This window comes from Aotus nancymaae, unplaced genomic scaffold (assembly GCF_030222135.1).
Source record: "Aotus nancymaae isolate 86718 unplaced genomic scaffold, 86718_ANA_hifiasm-v0.15.2.pri h1tg000007l, whole genome shotgun sequence".
NCBI classification, from domain to species: Eukaryota; Metazoa; Chordata; class Mammalia; order Primates; family Aotidae; genus Aotus; species Aotus nancymaae.
This window is the reverse complement of record NW_026988418.1, coordinates 58,559,095-58,577,376: the sequence shown is the minus strand read 5'-3', so window position 1 is coordinate 58,577,376 and position 18,282 is coordinate 58,559,095. Positions and strand designations below refer to the sequence as shown.

General features: G+C 47.4%; 1 protein-coding gene across 4 annotated transcripts in view; it reads right to left on the bottom strand.

Moving 5' to 3' along the window:
• IGSF3 (immunoglobulin superfamily member 3) overlaps positions 1 to 18,282 on the bottom strand; it is a 103,064-nt gene that overhangs the window by 4,542 nt on the left and 80,240 nt on the right. For all 4 annotated transcript variants that reach the window (XM_012458869.2, XM_021674153.2, XM_021674155.2 and 1 more), the window contains 3 exons: positions 9,920 to 10,330; positions 5,945 to 6,352; positions 752 to 1,246 (listed from right to left, as the gene is read on the bottom strand). In XM_012458869.2, coding sequence (XP_012314292.2) covers positions 752 to 1,246; positions 5,945 to 6,352; positions 9,920 to 10,330 — 1,314 coding nt within the window. The remainder of the gene's footprint in view (positions 1 to 751; positions 1,247 to 5,944; positions 6,353 to 9,919; positions 10,331 to 18,282) is intronic.

Sequence of the window (18,282 nt, the reverse complement as noted above, 5' to 3'; positions counted from 1 at the left end):
TAACAATGACCCAGAAACTGGACAGAAAGAAATAATGACAGTGAGGTAGTCAGGCTTCATTTTTTTCCCCTTTCTGTTGTGAGTCTGAAACACTTGCTAATTCACTAAAGGTGAGTTCCAATAGTCAAAAAAAATAACAAAGTAACACTGAACAATATACTAGTATAATGAAATCTTACTAAAATTAAAACTGGTGGAGCATCAAGTTTATTATAAAGATTATATGGTATATTATCACTTTAATTTCTATCCCTGTTTTTGCATGGGTAATCAAGGGTCAGTTATATGAACTAGTATATCCAATCCTACCATATCTCAAATCCTACTAATAAATGTCTATGACCATTAAGAAAACTACTTATGGCTGGGTGTGGTGGCTCATGCCTGTAATCCCAGCATTTTGGGAGGTCAAGGTGGGTAGATCACGAAGTCAGGAGTTCAAGTCCAGCCTGACCAACATAGTGAAACCCCGTCTCTACTAAAAATACAAAAATTAGGTGGGTGTGGTGGTGCGTGCCTATAGTCCTAGCTACTTGGGAGGCTGAGGCAGGAGAATCTCTTGAACCCGGGAGGCAGAGGTTGCAGTGAGTGCCATTTCACTCCAGCCTGGGCAACAAGAGTAAAACTCGGTCTCAAAAAAAAAAAAGAAAACTATTTATTATTAACCCATAATCAAGCTCTAAATTTATCTTCCAGACACAGTTGGAACCAACAGTTATATCCTTCCTTCCTCTGTACTTGGGAAACTCACTTGTATCCAGAACGTGGATGCCAATGGGGGCCGACTCCTCCTCCGTCAGCCGGTACCACTCCTTCTGAGGACTGGGCAGCCACTCCTCCACGCGGCAGGAGTAGTTGCCCGTATCTTGGGGGCTTGCCTGCAGCACTGTGAGCCGGTAGAGCACTGGGGAGAGCCTCTGGAAGCGAAGCCTGCCCTCCCAGGGACTGCCTTCTGGGCCAAAGACAGCATCTGGGCCCACGCTCAGCAGGGCCGTCCGCTCTGTTTCGTCATCACTGTCCTCTTCCTCCTCCTCTTCCTCTTCTTCCTCCTCCTCCCTTTCCTCTTCCTGTTCTTCCATGTCAGGGCTGCTCCTTTTCGCCCCAGCTTTAGTCCTCAGGGAATACCAGGCCACAGCGAAGCGGGAGTCCTGGCTGGAGCGGGACACAATGCTACAGTCCAGCTGGAAAGCTGCCTTCTCAGAAACCGTGGCATTGGGGACCACTGTGTCCACCTGTAGGGCAGCATCTGGGGAGGAACAAGGGACAAAGAAGAGAGAAGTGGTTGTTTAAATTTATTTGCTCAAAATAAACTAAATGTCCATCACTAAATACATGATAGCAATATCCATACTATAGGATACTATGCACCTATTGAAAAGGCATAGGCAGTGCCGCAGGTGGAAGCTGACCCAAGAAAAATTATTAGAGTACAGAACAATGTTACTGTCCATGTCACTGTATGCAGTAAATGTATTTTATTCTGACATACATATCTGTTTATACTTGCATAAAGTATCTGTGAAAGAATTCATGAGAAGCTGGCAATGGAGTCCCTTCCGGGAATCCTGGGAGGAAGGGATGTTTATTTTCACTGTAACTCCTTGTAGTGGCTGAATACTGTCCCTCCAAAATGCACGTCCACCTGGAACCTCAGAATGTGATTATTTGGAAACAGCATCTTTGCAGATGTAATTAGCTAAGAGGAGGTCTTCCTGGATTAGGGTGGGCCCCAAATCCAGTGGCTGGTGCTATGAACTGAACTGGTCCCCCTCCAAATTAATAAGCTGAATTCCTAACCCACAATGCGACTACATTTGGAGGCAGGACTTTTAGGAGGTAACTAAAATTAAACGAGGTCATAAGGCTGAGACCCTAATCCAGTAGGACCGGTGGCTTGTAAGAAGAAGAAGAGAGAAGATCTCTCTCCAGGTGCACGCACCAAGGAAAGACTATTCAAGGACATGGCACGAAGGCGGCCATCTGTGAGCCAGAAGAGCCCTTGCCAGAACTTAGCCATGCTGGCACCCTGACCTCAGACTTCCAGCCTCCAGAACTGTAGGAAAATAGATGTCTGTTGTTGAAGCCACCCAGTCTATAGTATTTTGTTATGGCAGCTGAGCAGACTAAGATAACTAGTGTCCTTATGAGCCCAGGAGGGGACACAGAGATAAGGTGGCATATGACGGGGGAGGCCCAAACAGGAGTGAAGCAGCCGGAACGCCTGTGGCCACGAGGACCCGGGGAAGGCCAGGAAGTGTTCTTCCCAAGAGCCTTCACAGGGAGCATGGCTATGATGACATCCTGATTTTGGACTTCCAGCCTGCAGAACTGTAAGAGCCTAAATTTCTTTTGTTTTAAACAATCAAGTTTATAGTAATTTGCTATGGTAGCCCTAGGAAGTTAAAACACCCATGCAGTAACTTAAATTTAAACTACGTGCATGTCGCTTACCGCCTAAAACACAGTGAACCCAAGGAGATCAATATCGCTCCAAGGACTGAAGCTAAATAACAGAAGACAAGGCTGAAAGGGCCCTACCCTGTGAGCATGACTGTCTCAGGAGGGTGCACACAAAGTGTCCTCCCCACTCAGGCAGGAGACACAGAGTTAACCACAGAGAGGGACCCCAAACAGGTGAGTCACAGCTCACAGATGCCAACAGACAGACTCATATCTGTTTTGCTTTTTTTTTTGGCTCACTGTGGTATGTTCTAAACAAATAATTCACTCCCTAACTCCTAAAAGGCCTCCCTTTGGCCCTGTTTATGTAATGTAAACCAAAGTAGAGCTACCAAATCAGGTCCTACTTGGAGGAAGACCAAATAGGAGCACTTTCCAAGTACTGCCCTGGACTTTCAATGAATTGGCTTAGCGTCACTCACAGGTGAACACAAAGCTGGGCTTCCCACTGCTCTTGTGGGGCCTCTGCCAAGCCCCTCTGCACCCCCCCACAGCCATCTGGAATCTCAGTATGCACTGCTGGCAAAAGGAGGCTCAGTAACCAGTTACGGGTGGCAGGCCCAGCGGTCTCAGGGACAAGAACACGCTTGAGAGCAGGAAGTGGCCGGGTGGGGACTATTCAATCAGTTCACAGGCAACTCAGACTCACTTGACTCCTCAGTTGTAACTCCAAGGCCACTGGAGTGCAATGGGGAGCTCCCCAGTGTTTTTCTCCTCCAGAGTCTGACATCCCCAGGTATCCTCAGGTTCCTGGTGACTGGCTAAGGTGTCAAGGGAGGTGGTCCTGGGCAATGTGCAATGGAACTCATCACGGCCAGGGACAAGATGGCCAGAGACCATCAGGCATTTAGCTCCTCAGAAGCGCCTCCTCCCTCTCCACTCTCCCTTTGCTTTCTTCTCTTCTAACTGCCTAACATTTTTCTTGGCCCCTTCATGCCTTATCTGCATAAATGACTCAATACAAGTTTCCTGAAAGAAATTAATTTCTACCTTCCCACAATCTTCTCCCCTTAACATGTTTCTCTACCAATCTGGTTCCCTGCATCTGCCCCCTTTAGAATATGCCAACCTTCTTCCCTGTTCAGATGTTAATACTCTCTTCTTTTCCAAGTATAAGCCACGGAAAGATGCTGACCTCTGCCCCTGCTGTCTGCGTGATGCTAATGGCTCCCCTGGCTCTCGGTGACCACCGATTCCTGGCCTGTGTGATGACTGTGGCTTTCTCTCTTCCCCAGTTATGCGAGCCAAACACAACTACTAATCGACCCATCTGCAATCTTAGTGAGGGTGGGAGCCCTTCATTCCATGTATTTCAGAATATAATGAATGGTCAAACCTTAGCAGCCAAAGGTGATTATTTTCCTAACAATACTTTTACAACTATATTATTTGAAGTCTTCCATATGTTTAATGTATCCCTCTGAAAAAAATCTTTTAAGTACATCTGCACAATGAATGTTATGAAACCACTAAAAATAGTGACTATGAAATGCTTTCAGAGACATGGAAAAATGCTCATAAAAGAAAGCTGAGTGGGAAAAAAAGATCGCATAAAATAGTAAGATCCTGACTTTGTTTAGAGAGAGGGGAAATATGAAGACATGAGGTAAAGACCAAAAAATATACGCCAAATTATTAATAGTAGGTGTTTGTAGCCCATGAGATTATGGCTAACTTTCAAAATTATACTTTTCTGTTTTCCAGTGTTTTATAATTAGTACAATCAACTTGTGCAATCAGGGACAGATGGACCAACGGATGGAAGGCAGGCTGATGCAGCCTTGCTCACAGGGTTGAACAGGAGACAGACACAGGGCCAACAGCTCAGGTACCTGTTGGAAGCACACAGAGTGGCAGGAGGGAAGCCCGGGTCGTCACTCCGCCTGTACCTGCCAGCTATGTGGTGATTCCCTCCAGGCTTTGGTTCCTCATGAGTAAAACCTACCACTCAGGGTTAATGTGAAGCCTGAACATAAGTCTCCTAACTATGGCTGGGATGTAGCTGTACTCAATAAATATGTGTCTCCTCCCATTTCATCTGGGGGGCCTCAGTGTGGTGACCTGCAGAATCGGTGGGAGTTGAGGAAGTGGGGCATTCAGCTGCCATTCTCCACAATTTCACCTTCGGGAAAAGACATGCAGCCATTTCTAGGCAAGGTGAAAAGCAAAATAAAAAGCTCATGGAAAAACAGGAGTTAGCTTCAAAGTGGAGGTAGGTGATTTCCCCTGCAGCTTAGGCAAGACACAGGTGAATGAGATACTGTCCATTTCCTGTAACCAAGGCTGCAGCACCTCCCTGAAGCGTGTTCCATGATCTAAGGGACCTGGCGCCACCCTGGAGATCCAACGTCCCACCAACGAAATGAGCTGCTCTACTCAGACATAAAGACATTATGAAAACTTCCAATAGTGCCAAAGGCCACAATTGTGAATGTCAGGATGCTCAGAAAACAAACAAGATACTGATGGGGTCACGAATTCACTTCTACTCCAGGTCCTTACAGTAACGATCAACTTTTCACTCTAATACGAATGGATGATGCTATGATGTTACAGAGGACACAGGAATCCCGCACATCTTAGCTTTAATTATGTGTTTAAATGTGCAACAATTATGCCTAGTAATTACATGCATTTAGATATTTAGAAACAGCAATAAAGACAAGAAAAACCAAAGGCCACACAGAATAGTTATTAGTACTAATAAAATTATTGGGGCTGGCCCAGGTGGCTCATGCCTGTAATACTAGAACTTTGGGAAGCCGAGGCGGGCGAATCACGAGGTCAGGAGTTTGAGACCAGCTTGGCAACATAGTGAAACCCCATCTCTACTAAAAATACAAAAATCAGCCGGGTGTGGTGGCACATGCCTGTAGTCCCAGATACTCGGGAAGGCTGAGGCAGGAGAATCACCTGAACCCGGGAGGCGGAGGTTGCAGTGAGCTGAGATTGCGCCACTGCACTCCAGTCTGGGTAACAGAGTGAGACTCCATCTCAAGAAATAAAAATAAAAAAAATTATTAGGAAGTGAGAGACTGAAGGCTATACACAATTCATTGTTCTCTATTTAAAGCTTGTAAACTGATTATTTTCCACTGAAAATTCACAAGCTGAATTTTTTTTTAACAACATGGTTATTGTTTCAAGATTTTTGTCATATCCACCATTTGTTCAAATCTGGAAAAAGATTGTGTGCCTGGAATAATGAATGGCCAGATTTTATTCTAATTAAGAAATCAAATCACCTTAGGCCAAAGCCAGATGTGCAATTTTCCATTCACTAGAAAAAAATTCAGGCAATTGAATATAAATGCATACAAATATAGATATTCATATATTTAACTGCAAATAATTTATTAATAATTTTATCCAGTGCATAAAATATTATACTTAAATAATATACTAATTTTATCCAGTGCATAAAATATTATACTTAAAGGGGAAGCATCAGAGGGAGTGGAAGCTTGGGGACATGGACCCTCACCTGGTCGCATGACCGTCAGAGCTGTCTGCCCAGCGGTGTCCTCTGCCCGCTTATACCACACACCACTGGGGCTAGGCAGCCACTCCTCCACACGGCAGCTGTAGGTCCCACTGTCCTGCACAGCCACGTTCTGGATGAAGAGCCGGTACACGCCGGGGGAAGGACTCTCCAAATGCAGCCGCCCCTTCAGGTTGTTCTTGGCCGCCTGCTCTCCATAGTGGAAGGTGGCCTCACGGCTCAGACGGGCCACAGTCTCCTGCTCGGGGTGGTTAGGCTTCCATACAAACCATTCCACCATGAGCTGGGAGGCTATGCTGGTGCGATTGAGGACGACACACTCCAGCTGCACCTGCCGTGTCTCCAGAACCGACAGGTTCCCCTGGGCTTGGCTGAGCCTCAGGCGGCTGTCTGGAACAGTGAGGAAACAGAAGTCAGCGACAAGAGGACAACAAGCAATCCGTATGCATCCTTTCCCAGGGTGGGTGAAAGGGTGCTTTCCAGATACAGAAGGATGGCAGACGGGCTCCATTAGGAGAAACATTTCTCAGATGTGGCTCCCTAAACATTCTGAGTTCCTCGATCATGTGTTGGAATGCCTGGGTTTCAAGGAGTTCAATGTTACAATAACAGCTGTCCCTGAAGTCACAGCCCTCATCGGTTCTGAGGCTCACGGGAGGACGAGCAGAAGCTGTAGAGACTGCACATCCAAATGACAAAAGACCCCAAAGCCTGTGGCTGGCTGAGGCGGGTGGCTGGGAACGGTCAGGGAAGGGGATGGTGAGAAACCCCGAAAAGAATAAACTTTTTAAACTGACCGTATGATGGCTAGAAAATGCTGGGCTGCCAACCACACAGGAACTGCAGGGGGAAACCCAGTTTAATCTGTTCATCTGTTAGCCCTCAGAATTGTAGTTCTCAATTTCCTTACAAAAACCTACACAAGTTCCCTCTCAGGGTGGGAACAGAACTGATACGACATCAGTGAAGAAAAGATTGCTGGGCATGGTGGCTCACACCTGTCATCCCAGCACTTTGGGAGGCCAAGGTGGGTGAATCACTTGAGGCCAGGAGTTTGAGACCAGCCTGGCCAACACAGTGAAACCCTGTTTCCATTAAAAAATACAAAAATTACCCAGGTGAGGTGGTGTGCGCCTGTAATCCCAGCTACTCGGGGGGGTGAAGGTTGCAGTGAACCAAGATCATGCCACTGCACTCCAGCCTGGGTAACAGAGTGAGACGCTGTCTCAAAAAAAGAAAAAAGAAAAAAAAGAAAAGATTGATACTGATGGAACTGGGTGCTTTGAAAACTCAGCCAAGCAGAGTCTCCTCCGTGGAAAAGTGTCATTAATGGCAGCACACCTTGATGGCATGCCTGTAATCTCACAAGGGCCCAAATGACTCTATCTGGACCAGAGGTATCTAAAAGCTATGACACTATGAATGCACTGTAGCACCTCAAGAATGAGACTTCTGAGTGACATCAGAGGCGGGGGGAGGCTGGGCACTTTCACTCATTACTTTCTACACACTTCAATACTGCCTGAATGTTTTACAACGTTCATGATTACTTTTGTAATTAAAGTTAGGAAATACAAAATAACCAATTTTATATAACCAAATCCCTTTCTCCTTCCCCATTCAAATATATATATATATATGAAGATATTAACTCTGGTTGTCTCAGGGTTGAAAGGTTACTTTCTTTGTTTTGTTTATTGGGTTTTTTATTTAATTTTTTAATTTTTTTGGTGTGTATGTATTTTCCAAAAGAAAAAGATACAAATCAAAACTGTCAACTGAAACAGGGAAAGCTGTTTTACTCGGTGTCCTGTGAGTTTCACGTTTACAGTTTTAAAGTTCACTATAACAGAGACTTCACTAAATGTGTGGACAGGGATCCTTCCAATCCTTCTGACTGTCCCACTTAGCTTGACTGTAGTCTCAGAGAGGGAAATCCCCTCAATAGGTCTAGGCTCCTCCAAGAATCTCTTGGTTTCAGTACAAATGAGGAAAGGAAAAAATGGTGATGACCAGAGCAGAAATGCGGAGGGATGGGGGTGATCGTGTTCTTTCGGTAGAGAAAATAATTAGAACTGAAAATAGATGAAAAATAGGAACCAAAAGAACACTGGTGGGCCTAATGACAACCTTCAATTTTCAAAAACCCCAGGGACTGGCCTGCAGTCAGGTCACCGAAAATGCCAATGGGAATCACTTCAGACCAGAGCTTCCTGTTTCATGCACCAGCAGAGGTTAGCAGAAAATGCCACCGTGAGGCCAGTGAGAATCCCTGGAAATATAACATCCTCAGGCAAAGGAGAACAGACCCACTGCATTCAGCAGGGGCCAGGCCACATCTGGAGTTCGGTGCTGGGTTCCACTGGTTTACTGAACAGGCCTCCTTAGGAGACAAGCAATGGTGAAGAAAACCAAGTTCCTACGCTTACTCAGGAGGCTTCAACTCTAGTACAAGAGACAGAAAACAAGTGTGTCTATCTATGCATTCTAATATAAAAATAATACATAGTGACTGATAAGTCTATTTTAAGTATAAATATAGATAAATACTTCATAATTACTTATATATGAATAAGTAAATTAACAGAATGTCAGGTGGTGATATGTATTGTGGAAAGGCCAGGGAAAGGAAAGCTAGAGTGATGAGGGGCTACATTTAAGTTAAAATGAGCTAGGAATCCCCCTTCAAGGAAGAGCAAGATAAATAAATATCTATGGCCAACATGTTCCAGGCTGAGAGAACAGTAAGCACCAAGGCCTTGGGGTGTTCAGGGAAAGCAATCATTTATTCCTTATTCAACCAATATTTACTAACAGTACCATGCCGGTGGCTGAAGACATAAGACACAGCCCTGTCCTCAAAGTGCTTACAGTGTAGTATAGGAGAAATGCAAACCATTATTAGACTATGTGTTTTATAACAGACCTGTACTGGTATGGGAGAAATCAGGACAGGCTTCCTAAAGGTGGTGCTGAATGAAATCTTGGGGATAGGGTGAAGACAGGGGAGAAGCAGCAGGAGAGACACATTCCAGACAATGAGGATGGCACAAGCAAAGGCCTCGAGATGAGTCTCTGGGTGGCAACACAGCACCCCCATGGCCCGTCAGGAAGGAAGGCAGGAGCAACCACAAATTGTAGGGACGGAGAATGAGGGATGGAGAGGCCATTAAGGCTACATTACGTGAGTAGAAGTTGAAAGAACCAGAGATCTTTAACAGAGAAGGGGAGACTGAAAGGGGCATACACTTTATGTATTTGAAAGGAAATGACCCAGACTTATCTTTTGTTGTTCTAGGGGCAGATCTAAAAAGGGAAATTACAGGAAGGTGATCTTCTCAACAATCAGAGCTACCCAAAAGTGGAACTGAGGCTTGCAGAGTGAGTAGCTCTCCCTCCCTGGAAGCATTCTGGCAGAGGTGGAGTGCCTCGTCAGGGAGAGGAATAAGGGCTACACCCCGGGGTCAAAGAGGGGCCAAAGAAGGACTGATTCAGTTTGGAGGTAGGAAAGGCTTGTCTGGGCTGCGCTGGGAGCTAAGGAAGAAGGGGGATGCAGATGCATAAAACCAGAAAACTCTGGGTGTGGAGCTGGTGCCAGCCCAAGATCCAGGGTGCAAACTGCAAACCCAGAAGGAGATTCAGGAGCTGCCATGAACTCTGCTTTGCCACATCCTGCTAACCACAGCTGCCCTCTCAGGCTGCTCCTTGGTGAAGATGGTGTCCATAGAAGCAGAGTCAAGGATGCTTCCATGAGTCTGCCATCAGCATCGGGACCCACTGCAGATAAAATGGGTGGAGCTGCAGTGTGCTAGGGTGATGGTCTGTGTACCTGCACCCACATCCAGCATGCACCTTGCAGAGAGTCTCTCCACACCAGCCCCACAGAGCTCCATCCACCCCCAGGCAGTCTCTGCACCAAACCCGCCAGCCCAGGACAGCCGTACCCTGCGTCCTTACCTGGCTGTTTAACAGTGACTTCTGTGCGCCCAGAAACCTCCTCTGCCAGCTTGTACCAGGCGTAGTTGGGGCTCAGCAGCCACTCCTCCACGTGGCAGTAGTAGCTGCCGCTGTCACTGACCTCAGCTCTCTGGACAGTGAGGCTGAACAGGCCCCCCGACACATGCCTCTCAAACTGAAGCCTGGCTCTCAGGCCCTCCTCCTCGGCGTAAGTGCCATACTCGAAGGCGGAGTTGTGGGTGGTCTTCAGGATGAGTTTGCCATCAGCATCTGAGGGCTTGTGGACGTACCAGAGCACTGCAAAGTGGGAGTTCTGGCTGGTCTGAGACTTGACTGAGCAGTTCAACTGAATGGGCCTGTTTTCCACCAGGGTGAGGGTCCTCTTCGATTTGCTCACCTGCAGCTTTGTCACTGCAAAGGAAAGGGGAACAGAGGAATTGCCACACACTCCCAGAAATGTGGCCCATCCACCTTCAGGCTCTGAGCTGGGTTTCCTCCAACATGGACTGGCTTCAGTGCCTTCAGAAGAAGGCAGCACAGAGCCCAGGCTGTCCCTAAACATCCTTCTCTGTCTCCTCCTTGCCACACTTCTGGCTTAGGCCTTCACCATCTCTCTCCTATCCACTACCTGCACTCCCCACCGTCACAGGCCTCCCAGGGTGATCCAGCTGAAATACAAATCTGGCTATATCAGGTCTCTGCTTGAAAAGTTTAATGGCTCTGAACTACCTATGGGCTATAGAGAAACATTTCCTTTTCACAGTACAAAGTTCCTCCGGGATCTGGCCCTCACCCACGTGTCGTGACTCACTTCCCACGACTCATCCTCAAGCACCCTCCACAGGCACACACCCCTGGTGCAGTTTCCCCTGAGCTCTGACCTCTGCCCTTGCTGTCCTCTCTGCCCGTCTCCTTCTGCCGCCTCCCACCCTGACCCTTCTCTCCGCTTGCCCTCATTCCCGTCCCCCTGGGCTCCATACGCTTCCTTAGCACCCTCTATGTATCTCTAGGCTGTTTGTCCTCACATATCTCTCCCATCCTAGATGGTGAGCTCCCCCAGGGCAGAGATCAAGCTCTTTCCACTCAATCAGCCAGTATTTACAGAGTGCCCACTCGGTTTCCCACAAGATGCTAAGTGCCGGGGATGTCCTGAAGAGTAAGCCAGAGTCCCAGCCCTGATGGGGCGGACTGCCTAGCAGATGTTCTCATCGCTGGAGCCTAGCACAGAGCCTGGGCCAGGAAAGCATTCAGATCAGCGTTTGCCGAAATAGGTGAATGAGTGGGTGAGCGAATGAGAGCGCGTTGGAAAAACACAACAGGTAATCAGAGGATGCTGCAGGGGGCCTTCCTCTGGGGGAGTGAGAGAGAAGGCCAAGACGACGGAAAACCACGAGGCAAGGCAAAGTCAACTGTAGTCCTCCCTTCCCCTCAATGTCCCGCTCCAAAAACAGACAAGAGGGCAGACTATGGAACGCCTCTCTTGCAGCTAAGTACTGACGATGTTCACCTTGCCAGTGGCAAGAAGCTTAAGTCAAATGAAACCCATCCTAGGAAGGTGATTTGAGATCTCACCCACTCCATCATCATTATCCTTGGCTCTCTATTCCCCCACCCACCCTCTCCCACTACTAAATATGAAAAAGAAACCATTCTAAGTTCCTCTTAGGAAACTAATAGTACAAGCATTGTTCCACCTCCACCACTCTCTTCACACTTAGTTTTTTGGCCACAGGGACCAAACCACTTGCCAGCTGAGAAAGAAAGCAGAGGCAAGGTACAGATTCCACCCAGGGACAGCAACCTGGGCCTCCTCCAACTGAGCTTGTCCGGAGGGAGGGGCAGGGCAGGGATGCCTGGCCAGGCTCCAGCACTCTGCTGGTCAGACTCTTGTTTCTTAAGGCCAGCTCAACCCCAGGAACTGCATCCAGACCCAGGACCCAGCCCACTGGTCATGACCCTGGCCTGCCAGCTTGCTTAAGCTTGGTTTGGCAGCATCAAGGATTGAGTCCCATGCATCATGGGATGAAAACTGGTGAAAGCCACAGACTGCCACTTGGTCCCCCTGTAACACATAGACAAATGTTCTGAATGGGTGGAAGGATTTAGCAAGCCAAGGTGCGGCAGAGTCCAATTCCCAATGCCATAACTGAGCAACGTTGAGGACACATCTCCCAGTGGTAAATCAGACATTCACTCCAGGAAGACTAGTTGAATTCGCATACCCACAGACCTTCCCACGCCATCAAGAACACACCAGGCACCACTTAGAGAGAAATCCTGTGTGCCACGGCCCCACCCTCCCGGGTTCATCTTTTTTGTTAGCAAGTCCAATCTTTTGCCTTCTCCCTTCTTCAAATGCAGAAAGTCCTCTAGGGCACACTGGGAATCCAGGGCAAGGTTTACCATTAAGCTCCCAAGCTCTGGAAACTAGATTTGCATTAGCTTGCCAGTCGACTTTCAGATTGGATTCCTATAATACTTGAAACAACCGGCTCCCTTTTCATTCCTTTCCAACCCAATTCACCGCATGCAAATGATATCTATATCAGTGCAAATGACACCACCTGAATTATCTGGTTCTTGGCCAAAAAAACTGGGTTGTTCAGCCTGGAGTAGAAAGAGCTTTAAAATGTATTATTAATTGGGGCTGGATTATTTTTGCAACTGTTACTAAGGAAACCTCAATTGCTATAGTAACTGCATATGTTAAACTGGAATCCTATGACTAAACTTCAATTTAGTCACATGGTCTGAGAACAAGAATCCAAGGAAGAGAAATGTTTCAAAGCATTTCCATTTTTTTTTTTGCCTTCCCATGTCAAAATATTGTGAAGTGTTGAGAAGCTTGAAAGAGAGGCATTTTTAAAATTTGGTGCCCGTCTGACAGGTGGACAAGGGGTCAGCTCTCATTCTATGCTCTGGATTTCCTCCCACATCTCCAGGGCAGGTAGGACTTTTCCTGAGGCACAGGGGAGACTGGAATCTCCACATATAATTAGGGAGCCCTCCTATGTCCTGCCAAAGCCCTGCCCTGGGCAGTGTGCAGCCTGCGTGCACCACCTTCTTCCATACAGCTAGGAGAGCCCTGCCTCCTTACAGACCACAGGTGTTTTCATCTGCAAAATAAGAACAATATGATTCTATCCCCATGAGGAGTTCTGTGCAGAGTAAAAGCAATTGTCTATAAAAAGAGTTCAGCACAGAACCTGGTATATAACAAACACCCAGCCAATTTTTAGCTATTCTCATTCCTTGTTGGTTTCTGTGCCTTGTCCCAAGTTCAAAGCTCAACATTTGGATTGGGAGCTGTCAAGCGTAAGTGGCACTCTTCCTGCTTAAAGTGCTGGACTTGGGCCAGCAGCACCGGCGGGAACTGGGAGCTTGTTAGAAATGCAGACTCCCAGGTCCTACCCCAGACCCAGTAAGTCAGAATCTGCACTTCAACAAGATCCCCAGGTGATTCACAGGGAGCTTCAAGCCTGAGAAACCCTGGACTTGGCCGAGTGAGTGAATGGGCTTTGAAAGAAAAGACTGGTTAACCCCCAACAGCGAATTGGCAGGAGGAAGAAAGAATCCAGCAAGACACAGGAAGAGGGACCCAGAGCTACTCCAGCTCACGCTAGCAGACGCCTTCGCAGCAGCCCCCAGGGGCCGGACCCTGCTTGAGGGAATGACCCTTTCTTTCTGCAACTGGAGAGTTTCCTTCCCAGGCTTCTGATTAAAACTTGGAAGATCTGTGTTTTGTATTGTAGGAGAGGCTGTTGTGTTTGTTACAAGCCAGGATAGGGTGGTTTCAAGGTGGGTGACATAAGGAAGAAGGAAGAACTCCGCAGCAGAGACGAGCAGCGCCTTCCTCAGCCAGCCTACCCTCCCTTCGGACTCCACTCTGTGTGGGCTCTTCTCACTCAAAACTCATTTATTTCTTCAGTAAAGGATTCACTTACACTCCACTATAGCTCTGTTACTGCTGCCTTACAATGAAGGTAATTTCAAAGTCTCTTTCCTACAAAATTCTAAGCATGTGCAGGGCAGGGACTATGACCCAATCACTGTTAAATTAATAAATAAATAATTGAATAAATGTGGTTACTTTTTAAACGGAGGGGCAATTCTGATTTTGACAGAAGAGAGAACATTTCAAAAGGTATGCGGCCTCTGAGCTAGGCCCTGAGAAACCAGCAGAGGAGGAGAGTGAAAGGGCATGCCAGAGCGAGGGGACGGGGGAGCGGGAGGGGGAAGATGATAACTTCCCTGTGCACTGTATTCAGGGAGGAGCAAGTGCTCAGGTGTAGCGGATGAGGTTACAAAGGTAAGCTTCGGCCACGCTCCAAGGGGCCTGGAGCTTGTACTTGATCCTGACCACCTGAGGCCCTCAGGGTACACTCCATGGATCTGCAGATCAGCATCTCCTGGGAATTTGCCAGCCCCTACTAAGTCAGAAGGACTGCGGGTGAGGCTCAGCACCCTGCAGTCTCATGAGCCTTCCAATTGATTCTGATGCAGTCAAGTTTGAGAAGCCACAGCCATGCTGCCCAGGTGGTTGCCGGTAAGTCTGGAGAGCGGTTTCTGTGCAGTGGTGTAAGCAGCAGCCAGAGGGTGGCAGGTGAGAAGAGATGGGCAGTGAGGGAGGAAGATGCTGCATTTTATTAAAGACAACAGACAGTCATGCCAGAGATAGAGGAGGTCAGTGGCTGCAGCAGGAGAGATTTTTCAAGTGGAGGGAAGAGAGTCAGATGAGAGACTAGGAGAGAATGCAGGGTGAGCTTGCTGGGAAAGCAGTGGCACAGACGCCTGCCAGTCAAACTGCTACATACCCGAATCCCCCTGTCCTTAACACCCCTGCTCTCAGCTCTCTCTGCACGGCCCCCAGTGCAGTGAGATCTGGGCCCCCAGTGATCTCTTTCTCAGGCTCTTATAATTGGCCTGCATACGACACTCCCTGACTCCAGGCTTAGCCACAGCCGGGGGATTTTCCGAAATGGCAAACGAGGCATTGCCCATGGCTGCGCACCCCATAGCCCGAGACAGCAGTTCTCAATCAGGCCACTAATCGCAAGCAGGTCTTTGGGTGCCATGTTGATTTGGGGAGGGGTATATATATTCAGTATAATAAAGCCATTAAAGATGTAAAATCGTATCTGGGACAACTCCAGGCAACAAAACTCTGCCTCGTGTCCTGTGTGACTTCCGAATGACATTCATATGGGCAAAAAATATGTCTCTGAGCCTAGAACCTACTTTCATTTTACTATAATCACAAGACTTTTATTTTGCATGGTTTTAATACATGCCAGGTCAGTCAGGAGAGGATTTTCCTTTGTTTCGTTCAGAATTGTAGCAAGAGTTGCTCGAGACTTCAGAAACCCTGTGGGGATGGCAGTGCTGCCCGAGGTGACAAGTCCCTGATACAGTGGCCGTCAGCGTGCATTCAGAGGCAGCGTTGACTGTGATTGTGCCTCCTAGCGTAGCTGTCCTGAGCATTTACACATTGACACACAGTATTTTACTATGAACTACTTTTAAAACAAATCTTTTTTATCCCACAACTTGGGCAGTATAGCAAATTTTAAAGATGAGATGATTAGGAATGTTATATTATATATGAATTTCATTTCTGGGTAAAGGAAATATTACAAATTATTACAAAAATGGAGTACATGATCTGGGTAAGAGCTGAAGTCCTAATTTCTCAGTTTAGGATATTCTTATTTATTTAGCAAACTTTCATCTGGTCCTCTGTGCTCAGCACTATTTTAAGCATTTTATAAATATTAACTACTTGGCCCTCACCAATCCTATGAAATAAATATTATTCCCAATTTTTTTTTTTTTTTTTTTTTGAGACGGAGTTTCGCTCTTGTTACCCAGGATGGAGTGCAATGGCGCTATCTCGGCTCACTGCAACCTCCGCCTCCTGGGTTCAGGCAATTCTCCTGCCTCAGCCTCCTGAGTAGCTGGGATTACAGGCATGCGCCACCATGCCCAGCTAATTTTTTGTATTTTTAGTAGAGACGGGGTTTCACCATGTTGACCAGGATGGTCTCGATCTCTTGACCTTGTGATCCACCCGCCTCGGCCTCCCAAAGTGCTGGGACTACATATTCCCAATTTTATAAAGACCCTTGCCCAAGATCACACAGCTGGTCCAGTGGTAGAGCTGGAATTCAAACCCAGGCCGTCTGGTCTGTCCTTGCTTTTAGCCATTATATATGCCCACCCTCACTCCATGCTCCCGTGTACAAAAAGGACTTCCTGATCCCTGCCAGCTTGCCTGGAGGTGGACCCCTCGCAGACCCCATGCTTTAGTCATCTCAAGATAAGCATGCTGCTCCCACCCTCTGTGACTGTCTTTATTCACACTCTCCTCTGAGCCTGAAATGCTCCACTCCTCCTTCCCAACCTCCTGCCCTCACCCTCACCCCATTCCCTCCTCATGCCTCCTGCCCCTGCCCATGCCCTGTGCTGGCTCTGCCTTCACACCTGTAATGCTTTTCTGCTCTCCTCTGTTCCGAGGCGTGCTGCCTCCCTCAGAGCCTGCAAGGCAGGAACGTGACACACCCATCTCTGCAGCCTCACCAGCATGGCAACCTGGCACTTAGTAGGTGCTCAAACATGCATGCAGAGAGACAGGGAGGGAGGGGCAAGGGGAAAGCCGCAAGAGTCTGCAGGTGGAAATAGCTAATTAAAGTAACCCAGATACACACTACCCTGCCTTACCTGTCTGCAGGCAGAGCAGTGACCCTGGCTATTTGATGCCAATAACAAGTGCCCCGGTGTTACCATGACAACAGGCCTGAGGCATCAGGGAAGTGCTGGGCACTCCTCTGAGGGCTCCTGCACTCACGCTCATTCTATCTTGGCACAGACAACAGGCAGACACCACCTGGGATGGAAGAAAGAGAACCCCAGACTCCCCTGAAAGAAGGCAGAGGCCAGTTCTGAGGGATGGGGCAGCCAGTCACCTACTAGAATGTGACAAAGAGAGCCAGTGTTCACATGCTCTGGGCTCATGGAAGTCAAAGAAAAGTCCTCCACTATCCCAATCTGCCAGGTCAGCAATGAGAAATAGAAGAAAACCGATTTGGCAACATTCAGAGGGTATTAAATATTCATCCTGACTGCCCATCAGTAAAATCCCAGCAGAATACACCCTCTGACAAGTCGGCTTTTCACCACCGGAGGCTGTCCTCCTGGAAGCTTGTTTATTGCTTTGTCGATTTTAATGTACAATATTTAATAGCCAAACCAAGATATTGTCGTAAACATTTGGAAAATGAGTGCTGGCATTTCCCTGACTGCTTCTGTATTTAGGGATGTATAATTGGAGGCTGTTTTGAGCTAAAGAAAATCAGAAGGAAGCAAAGTGATTATGCTTCACAATTAAAAGAGAAAAGAACTGATGAAGAACTAGGAACCAAACATGTTGAACTGGCTGAAAGTCTTGCCTAAATGCCCCTTGCGGGGGTCACACTGCGATCAATGGGGTTCAGGCTAAGCTAGATCAATGGCCACATGAGAGTGATGGCATTCCTTGAAGATTCTGCTGGGGATGTGCCTATGCAGCAGGAAGCAAGCATAAGGAATGCTCAAATAACAGATCCACAACAAGGCAACTGTGCCTTCAACCGGAGATTCTGATGAATACTGACATGGCGGCAGGATCAGTAGGTGGCTCCAGCAGGGACGAGTCTGGGGCACAGACCACCTTGCTGAGATAAATGATATCACATCAGCGGAAGGCTGATGGTAAACGGACCGGCATGTCAACAGTCCCCGAATTCCTATTTGATTCTGATGGAATAAGAATATACAACACAATATTCTTTAAAACAGGGGTGGCAGGGGACATTTCTATGGAAGACACCAGAGCAGGGCTAAGAATCTATGTTTTGAGGGGCAAGGTATGCAGGGAGAGCAAACGAACAGAGCACAGCGCTGGTTTTGAGCCTCTGGTATCCCCAAGTCTTGGAGCCACCTTGTGGCAGAAGCTGGAAGAATCAGGAGTTAAAAGGAGCACGAGATTAACCTTCTACGCCACCAGCAAACCGTGTCTTGAGGAATGTCTACAAGTGTCTTATGACCCCAACTTCCAAAAATACAAATTTAAGGATATGCTAAAGGGGGTTAAGAAATCAGGGGTGGTTAACCAGAGAGAGGAAACATCAAATACAAGTACCCGGTACCAAAGAGGGTTCCTGAGAAGAAAAACGCTTGTCTAGAATATGTGATAATAAAATTAGGAACCTGGACTCTGGAGCCAGACTGTCTGTCTGACTTGAATCCTGGCTCTGCCATTTACTGTGGCACACTGAAGAGTTTACATAACTTCCGTTTCAGTGTCCTCATCTGTGAAGCTGAGTGAA